Here is a 19,885-nt window from a genome sequence, read left to right as displayed (position 1 = left end):
TTGCTACTTTTTAGCTTCCACTTTGCTTTACTTTGCCACTTCAACCAAGCACACTGGCTTATCCCTTTTCCCACAATCCTCTTCCCAGTGCTTTTTCTAAGCCATCAACACTGACTTCATGTAGCCTACTTTTATTACAGTGAAAACACCTGGGCTTTTTTACTTCTCTCTCCTCATGGGTTTCCTTTTTACCCTGTGATATACTATCTTCAATGAGACCTCCTTTTCCCATACTAGAGGGATTTCTCTTTTGCCCAGTTCAAATTGATGTTGGAAGCTAAACTTTGATTTATGAACTAACTCAATCATCTGTTATTTCTGCTCATCTTGCAGTCTTAACTGTCTGTCTTTCTTCCACGTGAGTTTTCACTACTTCAGGAGTGAATTGTTGAACCCTTCCAAAATAATCATCTCTCTAGGTACATTATATGTTTGATCTATTTCAATGTCCTTGTCCGCCTATCAAAATTAACTTGTTTGATCCTTTCAAACTCTGTACATTTGACCAGGTTCCCCCCTCAGATTCCTGAAACAAAACATCTGTTGGCTTCTGGTACCCACCATATGTACTTAACATGGCTTTTTTCACATCATACTCTTCAGATACCCTTCACACTTAGAGGAACACACTGGTACTGACCTTTCATTATACTACTTTTGAAAGACTCCCTCTTTCCAAATGTAGACTTGCAAGTAGTTGCTCCCAGTCTTTATTTGCAAGATCCTGTCTAATGATTTTGAAATTAGCCTTCCCCAGTTTAGACACAACTTCTGCACAAATCTCATCCCATTCCATAATGACTTTGAAACTGGTCACTATTCCCAAAATGTTTGACCACTAATACTGAACCACTTGATCAGCTTTGTTCTCTAGGATTAGGTCTAGCACTGCACCCGCCCCCCCCAACCTCTCTAGTAGGACGATCTACACCTTGGCATAAAAAGCATTCCTCGATTCACCATAAAATTTCACCCGAATATCCCTTTCACACTAAGGGAATCCCAGTTATTTTTAGCAAAGTTGAAACCCCCTGCTACTGTAACTCTATTCCTCTCACACTGTTCTGTGATTTACCACCATAGAATCCCTACAGTGTGTTCCAGACCCTTCTTTTGGTCTGACAAGTCTATGCCACCCAGACCCATCCCACTATAACCCACCTAATCTACACATCTCTGAATGCTACAGGCAATTTAACATGGCCAATCCACCTACCCTGCACATCTTTGGACGTGGGAGGAATCTGGAGCACTGGGCGGAAATCCGTGCAGATATGGGAAGAATGTTCAAACTCCACACAGACAGCCGCCCTGAGGGTGGAATCACACCCGGGTCCCTGGCACTGAGGCAGCAGTGCTAGCTATTGAGCCACCGTGCCACCCCTCTGTGTGCCTATCTCCCTCTGACTATTACAGGGCCTGTAATATAATCCCAGCCAGGTAATTGTCCTTTTTTTAATTTGTTCCTAAATTCTACCCTCACTTGAAGAGCCTTTGAAGATGTCCTCCCTCATGGTGGTCTCCTTTTATTGATAATATAGCTCGCTGTCTTTGCGCACAATACTCCTGTGCCCACATCACACCTTAACCTTCAATGCCCTGGAATGTTAAGCTGCCACTCATGCCCTTTCTTCAACCATGTCTCAGTGACTGTAGCAATATCATATTCCCATATGCTGATCAATGCTGTAAGTTCATTTGCCTTACTCATCAGACTTGGTGCATTAAAATAGATTTAATTTATCTGCATTTACCTGCATTTCTGCAGAAGGGTCTAGGCCTGAAACGTCAGCCACCTTGCTCCTCTGCTGCTTGGCCTGCTGTGGTAATCCAGCCCTATACCTTGTTATCTCAGATTCTCCAGCATCTGCAGCTATCCAGTTCTCCCCCCTGCCCATGTCTCCTCCTCCTCCTGTCCTAGTATTCCTTCTATATCTGACTGAACCTTGCTCCCAACTTTACATTTGCTCGGTGCCCCATCTGACTGCCAAATTAGATGGAAACCTCCCTTACTGTACAAACAAGCCTCCCAGCAAGAACTTTGGACCCTTCTGGTTCAGATGCAACCCACCTTATATGGATCCCACCTCCTCCACAAACTGCACCAATAATCCAAAAATTTAAAGCACTCCTTCCTACACCATCCCTTTAGCCACGCATTCATCTGACCTATGTTCTTATTCCTGTACTTTGTAGTGTGTACACTGGAGATGATTTGGAGATTACAACCTTGGTATTCCTCCTTTTTAAATCTACTCCTATGGGGTTCCCTTTTTAGGACATTGCTACACACACACGATACAAATACAATACGCCGACTACTGTGAACAGCCACAGTTTATTTAAGCAAATACAAGCTTTGAGGATCACTTAACAATCTTCGCAGGGCTTGCGGAGCCATGTCAAGCGATGCCCTCCCAATAAGGGAACCATCTTCCCTTTATATAGAATTTTACATCACAGCCAGTCCTGTATGCAAGATACAACTTTTTACTTCCGTGCAGTCATATGCCTAGCAACAGTGATAGTACATGACCTAATCACCTAACATTAGAAGCGAAGGTCAGCTGCCCAAAAACAGTGTACAACCAGACAGTTCCTCAATTCTCAATCGCTGCTCGAGATAGTTCCTCATCTTTTTAGCCTTAGTTCAACATTTACAGAGAGCAGAGTATAATCAGATTACCACATTTTGTCTGCGAGACAGAGGCGCCCTCGGCGCAGCTTAGTGCCTAATTTCTTACATGTCAGCAGAACAAATGTTATCCCTTTAACATTGCACTCCCTTACTTTCTAAATCCCGTTGCCAGCAGCAGTTGTGGAAGCAAGGTCATTGGGGTCATTTAAGAGACTGCTGGACATGCATATGGTCACAGAAATTTGAGGGTGCATCCATGAGGATCAATGGTCGGCACAACATTGTGGGCTGAAGGGCCTGTTCTGTGCTGTACTGTTCTATGTTCTATGTTCTATTGCAAGGCCTCATTGCTTTGTTTTCCCCATTCATTGGTATTGCTGTGTACCACAATTGCTGCCTGTTCACCACCTCCCTTCAGAATGCCTGCAGCCTTTGAGACATCACTACCCTTGCACTAAGAAAGCAGCATTACTTTCAACAGTCTTGTTTCTGGTCACAGAGCAGCCAGTTTCCCTGTCGCCTGTCTGTTCCCTATCACTAAAGCTGTCTCAGTCCTTTTCCTTCCCTGCTGTGCAGCAAAGGCAACCATATTAGTATTAACTTGGCTATTGGTATTTTCACCTAAGAGGCCAAAGCCCCCCTTCCCTCCCCCTACCCCAGAAATAAATAGTATCTTACAGTCTATCTGTTCGAAATGAGATGGGGTGGTGTTGAGGAATAGCCATGGGGGATCTCTTGCATTACTTGACCATGCCTACTATTTTTCTTGGTGGTCACATGATGCTTTTCTGCCTGTGTAGCCCTTACTTGTAGTTTGAATAGCTCACTAAATGTGTTATCCATGACATCTTTGTGGATGCTCTGTAGTGAGTCTATCCATAGCTCCAGCTGCTCCACTTGACTAATCAGGAGTTGCATCTGAATACACATTCTGCATTCGTAGTCACTGGAAGTGACCCTGATTTCCCACACAATGCAGGAGTATTTCGTGGAGTTGTCCTCCTGCCATTGGGAACCTTATGCATACAAACAATAAACTATGAGCAAATTACTCGACCTTACCCATGACTCACCGAATCAGACTTTTTTTTTTCTCTCCATCTCTAACAAACTATAGACCATAAAAGGAAGGACTTTACACTCTTCCTGTCCCAGTCACTAAAGCTGGTTCCTCAGCCTCCATTCACCTCACTACTTCCCTATGATGTCACCCCAATTATTTTTTTCCTGTTTAGAAATTAGTGTCTTTATCTTTTATCACTCCTTGTTCTTACCCCCACAAGCTCTTCTGCACTTCCCAGTGAGTGTGATGTCACTCTTTGCTTTGTGCTGGGCTCCCGATCCTGGGTTTTCACCTTATTCTGTTAAAAGCCCTTACAAGCTATGAACCAAAAAAGCATGCAGAATAACAGCATCTCTTTCCTTCTACACCAAATTCCCATGCTGCTCTAAAATCTCGAAATACATACTCACTTAGTTTGTGCTTTTCTCTCGATACCCTCTGTCTCTGCAAGATTGTATTTGTTTGCCCCTACCATTTAACTCTTTAGGTGTTTCTAAAAGAGTTTCATTTTATTTTGCTCATGTTCTCATTGACTTCTATGGTAATTTTTTTCTGGATATGTCATTTTAGGGAAAATTTCCAGATGAAGACACAGTAGAAGATGGATATCATGGTGTATCTCCTGTAAATGCATTTCCACCACAGAATAAGTATGGTAAGGATCTGTCATTGTCAACGTTTTTCTGGAGCTGAGTGCTCCCCATCTTGAGCATCTTATAAATACACCCCAGCTGAAAACCAGTTGTTTCTGCCTACTTACACACACATTCTCACACTTCAAAATAAGGATAAATTTGAGATGATGCACTTGTGCAGGACAAACAAGGCAAGGGATTACATGATGAGTGGTAGGGTCCTAAGAAACACTGAGGACCAGAAGGAGCTTGGTGCGCATATACACTGGCCCTTAAGATATGAGGACAGGATCAAGTGGCTAAGAAGGTGTGTGGATTACTTGCCTCTATTAGACGAGGTGTAGGGTTTTATAGCAGGGAGATTTTGCTGAATTATAAACAACATTGGGCCAGGGTAGAGTTCTGTAATTCACATTATAGGAGGAGCATGTGATAATCGTGGACAATGTGCAGAGAATTTTACCAGAATGTTGCCTGGGCTGGAGAGTTTATGAAGAGATTGGACAGAATGGGATTGTTTTCCTTCGAGCAGAGGAGATTGAGAGGGACATGAATAAAATCTAAAATAATAAGGGGTATAAGAGAGGCGACAGGAAGAAACATTTCCCGTTGGTGAGGCAATCAATGACCATGGGCACAGATTCTGCATAAGAGGCAGAAGGTTTAAAGGAAGATGTGAGGAAAAACCTTTTCATCCAGAGGGTGGTTGGAATGTGAACTCTCAACTCTTTGAGCAGTAAAGGCAGGAACCCCCAAAATTCAAACAGTATTTTTCCAATGCATACAAGATTGCAGGCCAAGTTCTGGAAAATGAGATTAGAATATTTAGGTGATTGTTCCTGACCAGTGCAAACTCGATGGACCAAATGGCTTCTTCTGTGCTATAGGTCTCTGACTTTCTGTCACTGTCTCTCATTCTCTCCCCTGAATTATTACTTACATGCAGATAGGTTTGTAAGCTCACCAAGTGCATTTAATGATTGCTGAGAAAAGAAGATTGATTTAACTGGAAGATACTCATTTACTGGCATCAGTATCAGGTTTATTGAAATAAAAATGTCTGCATTTGAAAGTAACTTTATGTTCCTTGTTCAGGCCTCTATGACATGCTAGGAAATGTATGGGAATGGACAGACTCTGAATATTCTCCAAGAGGCCTTCCTTTAAAGGCTGGAGCTCAGAAGATGTATGTCCTGCGTGGCTCCTCCTGGATTGACAGTGCAGATGGATCATTCAATCACAAAGCACGGGTTACCAGCAGGTAGTACTCTACATCTTGCAATACTTCTCTGAATCCATTGATTTTGTATTTTAGGCCTTTTTTTGGGAACATTTTTGTGCCAACTCATCCAATCATAGAGTAGTCACTGCATTGGAGGAGGCCATTCAGTCTGTCAAGTGAGGTCTTTTCAAAGCTGAACTGGAATTGCATCCCTAATGGCATGGATTGCAGGAGTTCAAGAAGGCAATTCACTGCCATCACCAAAAGGGCAGTTGGTGAGAGACAGCATGTGCTGGTGCATCCAGCGAAAGCCATTTTCCCTGACTGAATTTTTTTTTTAAATGCCTCCGATCTTGACCTTTCTGCCTCCAGAGATTTGTGAACTTATATCTCAATTCTCTACCTGCATCCACTTTAGAATTTTGCCTTTTATTTTCTACTGCCTCTTCACTTTATTCCTATCAAAGTTTTAGAGAAATGTAAACTAATAAAATTATTTGCTATATACGCTGTTAATCTCACCAGCCTTTTTCTGTCTGCTTGGAGTTCATTACTGGTGATGTCATTGGACTAGTAATCCAGAGACTCATCCTAACGTTCTGGGGGTATGAGTTCGAACCCCAACATTGCAGATGGTGAAATTTGAATTCAGAATAAATCTGGAATTAGAATTGTGAATTCTCATAAAGAGCCACCTTGTTTAGTGCCTTTCGGGAAGGAATATTATTTCCAAGTTTGCAGATGGATTGAGAATTGTAAGGATGATACAAGGAAGCTTCAAGGAGATCCAGATAATTTTATATGTGGGTGAAGACTTGGCAAATGTAAAGTTATACACTTTAGTGTGAAAAGCTGAATGGAAGAATCTTGTATAAATGGTAATATATTGGGAAATGTGGATGTACAAAGGGATCTGGGGATGCCCTTGTACAGCAGTGTAAGAAAATTAGTGTGTTTTGAGTTCTGAAGTCGGGATGTTTTACAGTGGTTGTGGAGAGCTTGGTTAAGACTGCACCTGTAGTACTGTGCATTTTTGGTCTCCCTAATGAAGATACTATATACTCCTCATAGAGGAGTGCAGTAGAGGGTCATGTGGCTGATATCAGGGATGGTAGGAATGTCGTCTGAGAAGAGGTTGATTTGATTGGACCTGTTACTGAAGGTGAGCAGAATGAGACAGGATCTGATTGAAGCGTATAAGATTTGAACTGGACCTGACCAACTAGATACAGGGAGAGTTTAGAATCGGGTCACGTTCTCTTAAGATTGTGTAGGCCATTTACAACATACTTGAGGAAACATTTCTGGTCAAAGTGAGGTCACCCTGTGGGATTCACTTTCACAACACATGGAGGCCAAGTATATTTAAGAATTTTTTTTGGATATTAAAGGAATCAAGGATAATGGGGAGAAATTGGAAACAGTGTTAAGATCAGCCATGATTATATTGAATGGTGAGCAGAGTCAAAGGGCCAAATGGCCTCCTCCTACTCTTAGTTTCTACGTTTCTATAAAATCTTGTCTGGTTCTGACCTGAATGTGACTCCAAACTCTCAGCAATGTAGTTGACATTTAAACTGCCCTCTGAATTAGCCTAGCAAGCCCCACCGTTCAAGTCAGTTAGGGACAGGTGATGAATGCTAGCTCAGGAATCCTATTGATTCTTTTTCTCTATACCTGGAGAACAGTTACAAAGTAATAGACCATTCAGCCAATTAAGCGTATTCCATCATTTAATACTTTTGTGGCTGAGGGAAACTTTCCACATCTTTACCCACGCTATCCCCATAACTGTGTATGCATTGATAATCAATTTATCAACGTCTGAAATCACAGAATCACAGTAAAGAACAACACTTCAACCTATCAAGTGTTTATCACCAAAGATACACTATTAGCCACACCATTTCCACTTGCCTATTGTAGACACAGAGCCTTGAATGTTATAGCACCTCCAATGTTCATTCAATTACTTGTTAAAGATTGTGAAGTTTCACTTCTGAACTATCCTTCCAGGCAGTGCATTCCATCATTCTCTGCTGTTTGTGGTGTATATAAATGATTCAGAGGAAAGTGTGGCTGGTGTAATTAGTAAGTTTGTAGATGATGTAAAGATTGGAGATACTGAAATAGTGAGAAGGATTGTCAGAGGATCGAGATTAGAACAAAGAAAATTACAGCACAGGAACAGGACCTTCGGCCCTCTAAGCCTTCAGCGACAAGCTGCCTGTGAAAACTAAAACCCCCTATCCTTCTGCAATCCATATTCTCCTATATCCAATGTTTTTGTGTACTTGTCAAAAGTTTCAAGTCACAAGACTTTAAAAGTCCCCATCATATCTGCTTCCACTGCTTCTCCTGGCAGTGAGTTCCAGGCACCCATCCTTAAACCTTGCCCGTCACACCAACTGATTCTTTTACCCTGGGAAAAAGCTGAATGTCCACGCTGTCCATGCCCTTCATAATCTTGTAGACTTCTATCAGGTCACCCCTCAACCTCCATTGTTCCAGTGAGAACAACCCAAGTTTCTCCAACCTCTCCTCATAGTTAATGCCTTCCATACCAAGGAACATCCTGGTAAATCTTTTCTGTATCCTCCCCAAAGCCATCACATCCTTCTGGTAGTGTGGCGATCAGAATTGAACACACTATTCCAAGTGCGGCCTAACTAAGGTTCCATAAAGCTGCAACATTACCTGCCAATTTTTAAACTCCATGCCCCAGCCTTCGAAGGCAAGCATGCCGTTTGCCTTGTTGACTACCCTTTCCACCTAAGTTGCCACTTTTTCAGTGACCTGTGTACCTGTACACCCAGATCCCTCTGCCTATCAGTACTCTGTTGGGTTATGCCATTTACTGTATATTTTCCATCTGAATTAGACCTTCCTACACGTACCGTACTCTCATTTTTCCAGATTAAACACCATCTGCCATTTCTGCCCAAGTCACCAATCTATCTATACCCTGCTGCCGTCCTCTGACGGTCATCATCACTACTACAATTCCATCAACTTTTGTCATCTGCAAACTTACTAATCAGACCAGTTACACTTTCCTCCAAATATATATATATTACAGTTCCAACACTGATCCCTGAGGAGCGCCACTAGTCACAGCCCTCCATTCAGAAACAAACCTTCCACTGCTACCCTCTGTCTTCTATGACCGAGCCAGTTTTTAACCCATCTTGCAAGCTCACCTCTGACCCCGTGCAACTTGCTTTCTGTATCAGACTGCCAAGTTCTAGTCAATATGGGAAGTTAAAATCACCCACAACAGCAACCCTGTTGCTTTTACATCTTGGAGGCATGGGCAGAAAAATGACAGGTGGATTTAAATGCAGTCAAATGAGATCATGCTCTTTGGAAGGCAAAGTACAATTAGAAATTATACAGTAAATGGCAGAACCCTTAGGAGTATCGATGTGCAGAGGGATAGAGGTGTGCAGGTCCACAGATCACTGAAGGTGGCAGTGCAGGTAGGTAAGGTCAGAAGTCACATTACACCAGGTTATAGTCCAGGTTTATTTGGAATCACAAGCTATTGAAGTGCTACCCCTTCATCAGGTGAAGTAAAGAGAAGCACACAGGCACAGAATTTACAAGCAGAAAAATCAAAAGATCGTACAAATGGTGTGAGTGGAGTATCGACAGGCTGAATAAGAATTCTCTGCAGGTGATCAGAAGAGTCAAACAGTGTCCGTAAAGTGTCAACAGCTGAATAGCAAGTAAGAGATTGCCTGTAATCTGATTAATTAGGGCAGAGAGATAATTACAGAAAATTAAAAGTAAGGTGTTGCTGGAGACAAACCAAATGGCTGGATTAATATGACAGGTAGAAGAGTCATATGCCGTGGGCCTAACCAAAGTAACAAGTAATCCATAACTATACAAACTAATTGAAGTAGAAAGATCATAAGTTATCAAGGTGATGGTGTTAAAACAGGACAGAAGATTTTACAGATAGAAAACAGTGCGGTGGGGTCACTTGTAGTGTGACATGAACCCAAGATCACGGTTGAGGCTATCAGCCTCTGCTTGGTGATTCTACGTTGTTTTGCATCTTGCAGTCCACCTTGGAGGACGCTTAATTGAAGATCGGAAGTTGAATGTCCCTGACTGCTTAAGTATTCTGTGACTGGGAGGGAACATTCCTGTCTGGCAATTATTGCGCGGTGTCCATTCATCCATTATTGTTGCATCTGTATAAGATCATCAGTATATTGTGCCTTGAGGCATCCTTGCATGCAGCGTTTGAGGTAGACAAGATTGGCCAAGTCTCAGGAGTACATACTGTGGGTGTAGTGGGTGGTGTTCCCACGTGTAATGGTGGTATCCATGTTGATAAGGCATGTCTTGCAGAGGTTGCCGTGAAGGCTGGGTAGTTTGCTGCGAATCATGGTCTGTTTTAAGGTTTGACAGTTGTTTGGAAGTGAGAAGTGGAGGCATGTGGATAACCCTTGGTGAGACGGGGCATTGAGTAGAAGGATTGACAAGTTATGCTGCAGCTTTATAGAATTTTAGTGGGGCCACAATTGGAGTATTGCGTGCAGTTCTGGTCACGACACTACCAAAAAGGACACGAGTGCTTTGGAGAGGGTACAGAAAAGGTTTACCAGGATGTTGCCTGGGATGTGGGGATTTTAGCTATGAAGAAAGGTTGGATAGACTAGGCTCATTTTCCTTGGAATGCAGGAGGTTGAGGGGTGACCTATAACATCGTGAAAGGCTTGGATAGAGTGGAGGGTGAAGGGGCGATTACTATGGACTGCACATTGAAGTGTGTTTGGGGGTGGGAGGTGAGAGTTTGAGAGACGTGTGAGGCAAGTTTTTCCACACTAAGGCCAGAGAAAGTAGTAGAAGCAGACACAATAGCAGTATTCAGGAAACAACTGGACGAATACGTGAATAGGAAGGGAATAGAAGAATACAGATACTAAGTGAAGACCCTTCTGGCATAGAAGGGCAAAATGTGCCAGCACAGGCTTGAAGGGCTGTTTTTTTTGCATATATGACAATAAATATCTCAATATTAATGGGAAAGCATGATAGATAATGCTATCTCATTGCTGTGCCCAGACTGAAATCATTCCCTATTGACACCCTCTTCAAAAAGGGAGAGGGGCAAAAGACAGATAATTTATAAGCCAATTAGCCTGACGTCTATTGTTGGAAAAGAATTGGAATCATTAAGGAAGTAATAGCAGCACATTTGGAAAACCATAATTTAATTAAGCAGAGTCAGCATAGATTCATGAAAGGGAAATAGTGTCTGATAACTCATTTTCTTGAGGATTTATCGATCAAAGCAGTTGGAGGGGAGCCAGTAGATGTGTTATATTTAGACTTTTAGAAAATGTAAACATGGCACCTCTCAGAAGAATAAATCATAAGAGCCCATGAGGCTTAAGGTAGAATATTGGCATGGATAGTGAATTGGCTAATGGACAGGAAAAAGCGAGTGGGGATGGTTCTTCAGGTTGGCGATTAGTGCTGGGACTGCAGGTGTTTACAATGTATATTAATGGCAAAAAGGAAGAAAGTGAGTGCAAGTCTGGCTACAGTACAAACAAGAAAATTATGTGGAAAGGCTGGTTGTGAGAGGGATGCAAACATTTTACAAGGAGATACTGAAAGGTTAAGGTGGGCAAAGAGTTGCAATGGAATAAAATATGGGAAATGCCAAGTTCATCTTGGAAGGGAGAACAAAGGAACGGTATTATTTAAATTTAAGGAAAAACTGCAGAAAGCTGTGATTGATTAAAAAGGGACTTGAGGATACTTGCGCTAGAAACAGAGAACTCAAATAGTCAAGCGCAGCAGGTAATCAGGAAGGCTAATTGAATGTTGATCTTTATTTCCAGGGGATTGGAGAATGAGAACAGAGAAGTCTTATTCCAACCATACAAGGTGTTGGTGAGACCACATCTGGAGTACTGTGTGAGCGGTTTTGGTCACCTTAATTTAAGGAAAGGTACCATCGAAATGAAGGCAGCTCAGAGAAGGTTCACTGATCCCAAGTATTGTCTTATGAGCAAAGGCTAAACAGTTTGGATGTCTACTAATTGGATTTAGAAGAATGAACAGTGATCTTATTGAAAGTTATAGGATTCTTAAAGAGCTTGATGGGGTAAATACTGAGTGGATGGGAGAGTCTAGTACTCGAAGGCATAGTCTCAATAAACAAGAGTCATTTTAAGATTCAGATGAGGAATTTTTTTTGAGGGTTAGGTGTCTTTGGAACTCTTTGCCATAAAGGTGTGGGGGCGCTGAGTACTTGTGCATATTTAAGGCTGAGATTGATTGAGATTCCTGATCAGTATGGCAATCAAGGATTAAGCTGAAACTGGATGTGAGGAATGTTGGATCAGCCAAGATCCTGTTGAATGGCAGAGTAGCCTTGGGGTTGAATTTCCCACTCTGTTCCTAATTTATATGTAATGTCCCAGTGATATAAAGGTTCAACACAACCTCCCTGCTTTTGCATTTCGTGGAATGGATTTTCCATTGCCAACAGAAATGAGAATGTGATTTGAACATATTGCTCTCAGAGGGTGGCACTGCCTCTGAAACAGCATGTACTTTTCAATGGCAGGAGGGTGGGGTGGCTGGGTGAACACACTGGTTGGTGCAGTGCAGTAATAGCTGAGTAGGGACAGAGAACCAAATCCAAATGAAAGGGGGTTGGAGCATGGAAAGGTGAATTCTGAGGTCTGGGTGTGAGTGGGTCAAAAAGCCTCCATGTAGCAAACAGGAAACTCTTAATTTTATAATAAGCTTTCATGATCTTCAGACATCACAAATGGTTCACAGCCATTAAAGCATTTGTGAACTGTAGTCACACAGTTTAACATTATCAAATATGGCAGCCAATTCACCAAAACAAAATTCCACAGATGACAAATGATAAGATAATCTGTTCTGCATGTTTGTTCAGGGGTAAATGATGGTGAGGAGTTGGAGGGTAATTGCTCTGTTTTTGTCTAATACTCCAATTTGGGTAAATGGACTGTGATTTGAACCCTCAACTATCTGACTCAGGCAGTTTTGTTGCTGATCTCTTCTCGCTGCCTAGATGGCTTCCTGCTCTCTGGAACAGTGACTTTGAAGTGTGCCTGAAATGATACTAAAACGAGACGAATAATTCTGTGCAACATCCACTTTTTTCCCAACTGACTTGATTGTAAACATCACATTTACTATCCCATAGTAGAAATGGAGCCCACGTGATCAGTGAGGCTTCCTTGCAGCCTCCCGACTTGTCTGCCTGTCATTGATCCAGCCATTGTCCAGGCACCTCTTGTTGCATGTGCTCCCCTTGCAAAGGTCACTATGGCCCAGTCAGGGAGAGGAAACCTTTTGCTGAAAGCCAAACACAACAGATTCACTGAGTGACAGTACTATTCTGGGAATACCTGCCTACCCATCGGATTGAGGTACCTGGTGTCAGGAGATAAAAGGCACCGACTCTTGATGTGGCACACTTCTCACCTTTTTTGCAGCACTAGTATTGACGATAGAGGGGGTGTCTCTCTTCCTTTGTACTTCCTGCACTTAGACTTACACATCAATATCTGAGAATGTTGACAGCTAATTCTCAGTTTTGACGTTTTCTGCAGTAATCCTCCCAGCTAGGTGTACCACCTGTTTTAAAAACTGTCTTCCTGATATCTGCCCCAGGATAGCGACCCAGTGATCAGTTTGAGAGCAGCATTTGACGGATGGCTGTTCTAGTATTTTTGTAAAGCTGTGCATGTGCGGCCTGTAAAGTAAGTTTGTTTTGTGTCAAGCATGGTGAAGAATTTAAAGGTAACAAACATTGCAAAAACCACTCACACAGTTTTAAATAAAAACCGTGACCCTGTCAACTGATACAGGTTAACAACAGTCAGCAATTGTGGCTTGTGATCCAAACTGACCAGTGCATATCAGTTACATCAAACATTAAAAATGAGGAAAAGTAGCAGAAAGCTAATTTTGCTGTGTTTCTTTCTAGGATGGGGAATACACCTGACTCAGCTTCTGATAACTTGGGCTTCCGATGTGCTACAAGTGAAGTTTCGTCTCCAAGACACAATGGGAAAGTTAAAACTGAACTCTAAATCATCTGAAGACTAGCAATAGTTTAAGAATGTACACCTTGATCCATGGATCAGAATAATTAAGGAGATTGATTGCTTTTATTAAATAGACCTTACTTTATGATGTGAAGGAGATTAAAATTGAAGATCATCTCTGAATGGAGCTTTCATATTTTACATAGAACATTACAGCCCAGTACAGGCCCTTTAGCCCTCGATGTTGTGCTGACCTGTCATACCGATCTCAAGCCCATCTAACCTGCACTATTCCATGTACATCCATATGCTTATCCAATGACAACTTCAATGTACCTAAAGTTGGCGAATCTACTACTGTTGCAGGCAAAGCGTTCCATTCCCTTACTTCTGAAACTACCTCTGACATCTGTCCTATATATTTCACCCCTCAATTTAAAGCTATGCCCCCTCGTGCTCGCCGTCACCATCCTAGGAAAAAGGCTCTCCCTATCCACCCCTCTGATTATTTTATATGTTTCAATTAAGTCACATCTCAACCTTCTTCTCTCTAACGAAAACAGCCTCAAGTCCCTTGGCCTTTCCTCGTAAGACCTTCCCTCCATACCAGGCAACATCCTAGTAAATCTCCTCTGCACCCTTTCCAAAGGTTCCACATCCTTCTTACAATGCGGTGACCAGAACTGTACGCAATACTCCAAGTGTGGCCACACCAGAGTTTTGTACAGCTGCAGCATAACCTCACGGTTCCGGAACTCGATCCCTCTATTAATAAAAGCTAAAACACTGTATGCCGCCTTAACAGCCCTGCGAACCTGGGTGGCAACTTTCAAGGATCTGTGTACATGGACACCGAGATCTCTCTGCTCATCTACACTACTAAGAATCTTACCATTAGCCCAGTACTTTGCCTTCCGGTTACTCCTACCAAAGTGCATCACCTCACACTTGTCTGCATTAAACTCCATTTGTCACCTCTCAGCCCAGCTCTGCAGCTTATCCATGTCTCTCTGCAACCTACAGCATCCTTCATCACCTTCATCACTATCCACAACTCCACCGACCTTAGTGTCGTCTACAAATTTACTAACCCATCCTTCCACACCCTCATCTAGGTCATTTATAAAAATGACAAACAGCACTAGTAACTGGTCTCCAGGATGAACATTTCCCATCAACTACCACCCTCTGTCTTCTTTCAGCAAGCCACTTTCCGATCCAAACTGCTATATCTCCCACAATTCCATTCCTCCACATTTTGTGGAATAGCCGACTGTGGGGAACCTTATCGAACGCCTTGCTGAAATCTATATACACCACATCAACCGGTTTACTCCCATCTACCTGTTTGGTCACCTTCTCAAAGAACTCTTAAGGTTTGTGAGGCACGACCTTCCCTTCACAAAACTGTGCTGACTGTCCCTAATCAATTTATTCTTTTCTAGATGATTATAAATCCTATCCCTTATAACCTTGTCCAACACTTTACCAACAACTGAGGTAATGCTCACTGGTCTATAATTACCAGGGTTGTCTCTACTCCCCTTCTTGAACAAGGGAACCACATTTGCTATCCTCCAGTCGTCTGGCACTATTCCTGTAGACAATGACGAGTTAAAGAAAGATCAATGCCAAAGGCTCAGCAATCTCCGCCCTGGCTTCCCAGAGGATCCTAGGATAAATCCCATCCAGCCCAGGGGACTTATCAATCTTCACCCTCTGTAGGATTTCTAATACCTCTTCCTTGTGAACCTCAATCCCACCTAGTCTAGTAGCCTGTATCTCAGTATTCTCCTCGACAACATTGTCATTTTCAAGAGTGAATACTATTGAAAAATATTCATTTAGCGCTTCCCCTACCTCATCTGACTCCACACACACCTTACCACTACTATCCTTGTTGGCCCTAATCTTACTTTCGTCATTCTTTTATTCCTTAAATAATGATAGAAAGCCTTAGGGTTTACCCTGATCCTATCTGCCAACAACTTCTCATGTCTCCTCCTGTCTCTTCTGAGCTCACTCTTTAGGTCTTTCCTGGCTACCTCATTGCCCTCAAGTGCCCTAACTGAGCCTTCACATCTCATCCTAACAAACTGCCTTCTTCCTCTTGACCAGAGATTCCACCTCCTTCATGAACCATGGCTCCCGCGCTCTACAGCTTCCTCCCTGCCTGACAGGTACATACTTATCTAGGACACACAGGAGCGTTTCCTTGAATAAACTCCACATTTCTACTGTGCCCATCCCCTGCAGTTTCCTTCCCCATCTTATGCTCCCTAAATCTTGCCTAATCTCATCGTAATTGCCTTTTCCCCAGCTATAACTCTTGCCCAGTGGTATACACCTATCCCTTTCCATCACTAAAGTAAACATAACAGAATTGTGATCGCTATCACCAAAGTGCTCACCTCCTTCCAAATCTAACACCTGGCCAGGCTCATTACCCAGTACCAAATCTAATGTGGCTTTGCCCCTTGTTGGCCTATCTACATACTGTAAGGAAGGCCTCCTGTACACACTGGACAAAAACTGACCCATCTATAGGTCTAGAGGACTCGAACGACAGTGCTCCCAGTCAATATTTGGAAAGTTGAAGTCCCCTATGACAACTACCCTGTCTCTCTCACTCCTATCAAGAATCATCTTTGCTATTCTTTCCTCTACATCTCTGGAACTATTCGGAGGCCTATAGAAAACTCCCAACAGGGTGACCTCTCCTTTCCTGTTTCTAACCTCAGCCCATACTACCTCAGTTGACAAGTTCCCAAACATCCTTTTTGCAACTGTAATACCGTCCTTGACCAACAATGCCCGACCTTCCCCCCCCCCCAACTTTTTTTTTTAACCGTCTTCTCTGTTCTTACTGAAACCTCTAAGTCCCAGAACCTGCAACAACCATTCTGTTCCTGCTCTATCCATGTCTCCGAAATGACCACAACATCGAAGTCCCAGGTACTAACCCATGCTGCAAGTTCACCCACCTTATTCCGGACGCTCCTGGCATTGAAGTAGACACACTTCAAACCAACTTCTTGCTTGCTGGTGCCATCTTGCATCCCTGAAACTTTATTTCAGACCACGCTACTCTCAACCTTTTCTATGCTCAAACTACAATTTTGGTTCCCATCCCCCTACTGAATTAGTTTAAACCCACCCGAATAGCCTTAGCAAATTTCCCCCCTCAGGATATCAGTACCCGTCTGGTTCAGGTGAAGACCATCCTGCTTGCAGAGGTCCCACCTACCCCAGAAAGACCCCCAATTATCCAAGAATCCATAACCCTCCCTCCTGCACCATCTCCATAGCCACGTGTTCAACTCCTCTCTCTCCCTATTCCTCGCCTCACGAGCACTTGGCACGGGCAACAAACCAGAGACAACAACTCTGTGCGTCCTAGCTCTCAGCTTCCATCCTAGCTCCCTGAATTTCTGTCTTAAATACCCATCTCTCTTCCTACCTATGTCGTTGGTGCTAATGTGGACCACGACTTGGGGCTGCTCCCCCTCCCCCTTAAGGATCCTAAAAACACGATCAGAGACATCACGCACACTGGCACCTGGGAGGCAACACACCAACCATGAATCTCTCTTGTACCCACAGAACCTCCTATCTGACCCCCTAACTATGGAGTCCCCAATGACTACTGCTCTGCTCCTCTTCCCCCTTCCCTTCTGAGCAGCAGGGACAGACTCTGTGCCAGAGACCTGTGCCCCACTGCTTTCCCCTGGTAAGTCATCACCCCCCAACAGTATCCAAAACAGTATACTTATTGTTGAGGGGAATGGCCACAGGGGATCCCTGCACTGCCTGCCGGTTCCCTGACCCTAACCCATCTGCCTTTTTCTTGTACCTGAGGAGTGACTACCCCCCTGGAACTCCTCTTAATAACCCCGTCTGCCTCCCAAATGATCCGAAGTTCATCCAGCTCCAGCTCCCTAACGCGGTTTTCAAGGAGCTGGAGTTGGGTGCACTTCCCGCAGATGTAGTCAGCAGGGACACTAGTGGTGACCCTTACCTCCCACATTCTGCAGGAGGAGCATTCAACTGCCCTGACCTCCGTTCCCATTATTCTAAATTCCCAAGACTGTTAAAAAATAAAGAATAAAAAATAAACTTGTTACCTTACCAATCAGGCACACAGAACCTTTTTTTTTGGTTCGAGGAGGAGGATGGGTGGGACACACTACCCGGGTAGTGTTTCGGGTAATGCAACCAACACAAATATATTACCTCCCTCACTCACCAGTCCCGTGTCCGCTCCCGCTCAGCGTACGCTCCGCCTATTCACGAGGTAAGCTTTTTATAGATTCAAAAACAGTGACTCACCGGCTTCCCGACAGGCTCCTGCTCCAAGCTCCCACTCGCGCTGCTGCTCAAATTTTGTTCGTTCATACATGTTTTAATCTTTGAGAAACGTAATTAGACAGAAGTTAAAATGCAAGTTGTTGACAATCTGAAAGACCATTCTGCTACAGAAGCTATTAGAAACATAAAAACATGGGAAAAAAGAAGGGAGCAGGAGTTTGCCATTCAGCCCTTTGAGCCTGCTCTTGCCATTTATTGGCTGGTCATCCCACTCAGCATGTTCCTGCTTTTCCTTACATCCTGTGATCCTTTTAGCCCTGAGTGAGTCCAAAATTTGAAATAGACCCTTCGGTCCAACCAGTCCATGCTGACCATGTTCCTAAACTAAACTAGTCCCACCTGCCTGTATTGGCCCATATCCTGCCAAACCTTTCCTATTCATGAACTTATCCAAATGCCTTTTTAAACGTTGTAACTGTCCCTACATCCACCACTATCTCTGGCAGTTGATTCCACACATGAACTTGTCTTTTTTTTAAAAAAAACAAAATTGCCCCATGTCCTTTTTTAAATCTTTTACTTCTCACCTTAAAGTTAGGCATCCTAGTTTGGAATTCCCGCCAACCTAGTGAAAAGACCTTTTTTGTTCATCTTATCTATGGCTCTAATGATTTATAAACCTCGATAAGATCACTCCTCATTTTCCTGCGCTCCAGTGAAAAACCATCCCAATCTTTCCAGTCCATTTTTACATCTCAATCGTCCACTCCCAGCAACATTCTGGTAAGTCCTTTTCTGAAATATCCTTGGCAAACAGGATTAATCTCAAGGCATTTTATACATGGGTGACTAGGGAAAGAGTAGGTCTATTCGAGGACAAAGGAGGGAATTTTTTGCACGGAGTCAGAGGAAGTGGGTGAAGTCCTTAATGAGTACTTTAGGATCCTTCTCCGTGAATTATGATGCAGAGGAATGGAGAACAGCCAATAAAGTTCTTTTGTTTAAGAAGGACAAGAGGGATAATCTGGGAAACTGGTGAGCCTTACATCAGTGGTAGGGAAATTAGAGACAAGATTAGCTCACTTGGAAAAATGTGGATTTATTAGTGATAGGCTGCATGGTCCTGTCTCAAACATGAATTTTTTGACAAAATGATTGATTCTTGTTAACTAAACGAACTTTAGTAAGATATGACAAGGTCCCTCACGGTAGGCTGATAGAGCAGGTGATGTTACATGGGATGCATGGTGAACTATTAAGATGGACATAGAACTAACTTGGTCATAGAAGACAGTTTTAAGATAAGGGAAAGGGGATGTACAAGGAAATTCTTTTACACATAGGGAGGCATGTTGCCTGAGGAGACAGCAGAAGCAAATACAAGAGCAAAGTTTATGAAGCATTTAAACAGTGCATGAATAGGCATAGAATAGCAGTATATGGACCATGTACAGGCAGATGAAATTAGCTTAAAATGGCATCAAAGTTGGCACATGCATGGTCGGCTGTAGGACTTGTTCCTGTCCTGTACTGTTCTATGTGCTATCTCATTGAATGGTAGAATAGGCTTGAAGCGCTGAATGGACTACTCTTGTTCCTAACTCACTTGAACTAACCTCACTGCACTCCAACTCACTCTGCCTCACTCAAACTCATTCTGTCTCCTGGTATTTAAGACACGGTGCTGGATATGGCAAAGGATTCCTGGAGTTGGCAAAGTAGTCCCTGGAAGAAGTGTCAAAGGAAATTCCAAAACCCAGTGTGATTATCTTGGCATATAACTTGAAAGAAGCATTGCCTGTCATCGTTAAGAATGTAAAGATAACTGAGGTCTCAACATGGGACCTGGAATAGAGGAAGAGAGAGGCAAATACTGAGTCATGAGACATTGGAGTCAGATGATATTCAGCTATTGTAAAAACATGCTCAAATTAGTAGAGAATGAAAAAAAGTAGAGATGGA

General features: G+C 43.0%; 1 protein-coding gene across 3 annotated transcripts in view; it reads left to right on the top strand.

The window, feature by feature from the left end:
* Window positions 1–13,798, top strand: part of sumf2 (sulfatase modifying factor 2) — a 51,509-nt gene extending 37,711 nt beyond the window's left edge. For all 3 annotated transcript variants that reach the window (XM_048557457.1, XM_059655539.1, XM_059655540.1), the window contains 3 exons: window positions 4,272–4,356; window positions 5,432–5,597; window positions 13,555–13,798. In XM_048557457.1, coding sequence (XP_048413414.1) covers window positions 4,272–4,356; window positions 5,432–5,597; window positions 13,555–13,660 — 357 coding nt within the window. In that variant the 3' untranslated portion in view covers window positions 13,661–13,798. The remainder of the gene's footprint in view (window positions 1–4,271; window positions 4,357–5,431; window positions 5,598–13,554) is intronic.
* The last annotated feature ends 6,087 nt before the right edge of the window (window positions 13,799–19,885 follow it).

The sequence above is a fragment of the Stegostoma tigrinum genome, chromosome 27 (genome assembly GCF_030684315.1).
Source record: "Stegostoma tigrinum isolate sSteTig4 chromosome 27, sSteTig4.hap1, whole genome shotgun sequence".
NCBI lineage: Eukaryota > Metazoa > Chordata > Chondrichthyes > Orectolobiformes > Stegostomatidae > Stegostoma > Stegostoma tigrinum.
The sequence above is the reverse complement of the archived record's forward strand: the minus strand, read 5'-3'. Positions and strand labels throughout refer to the sequence as shown.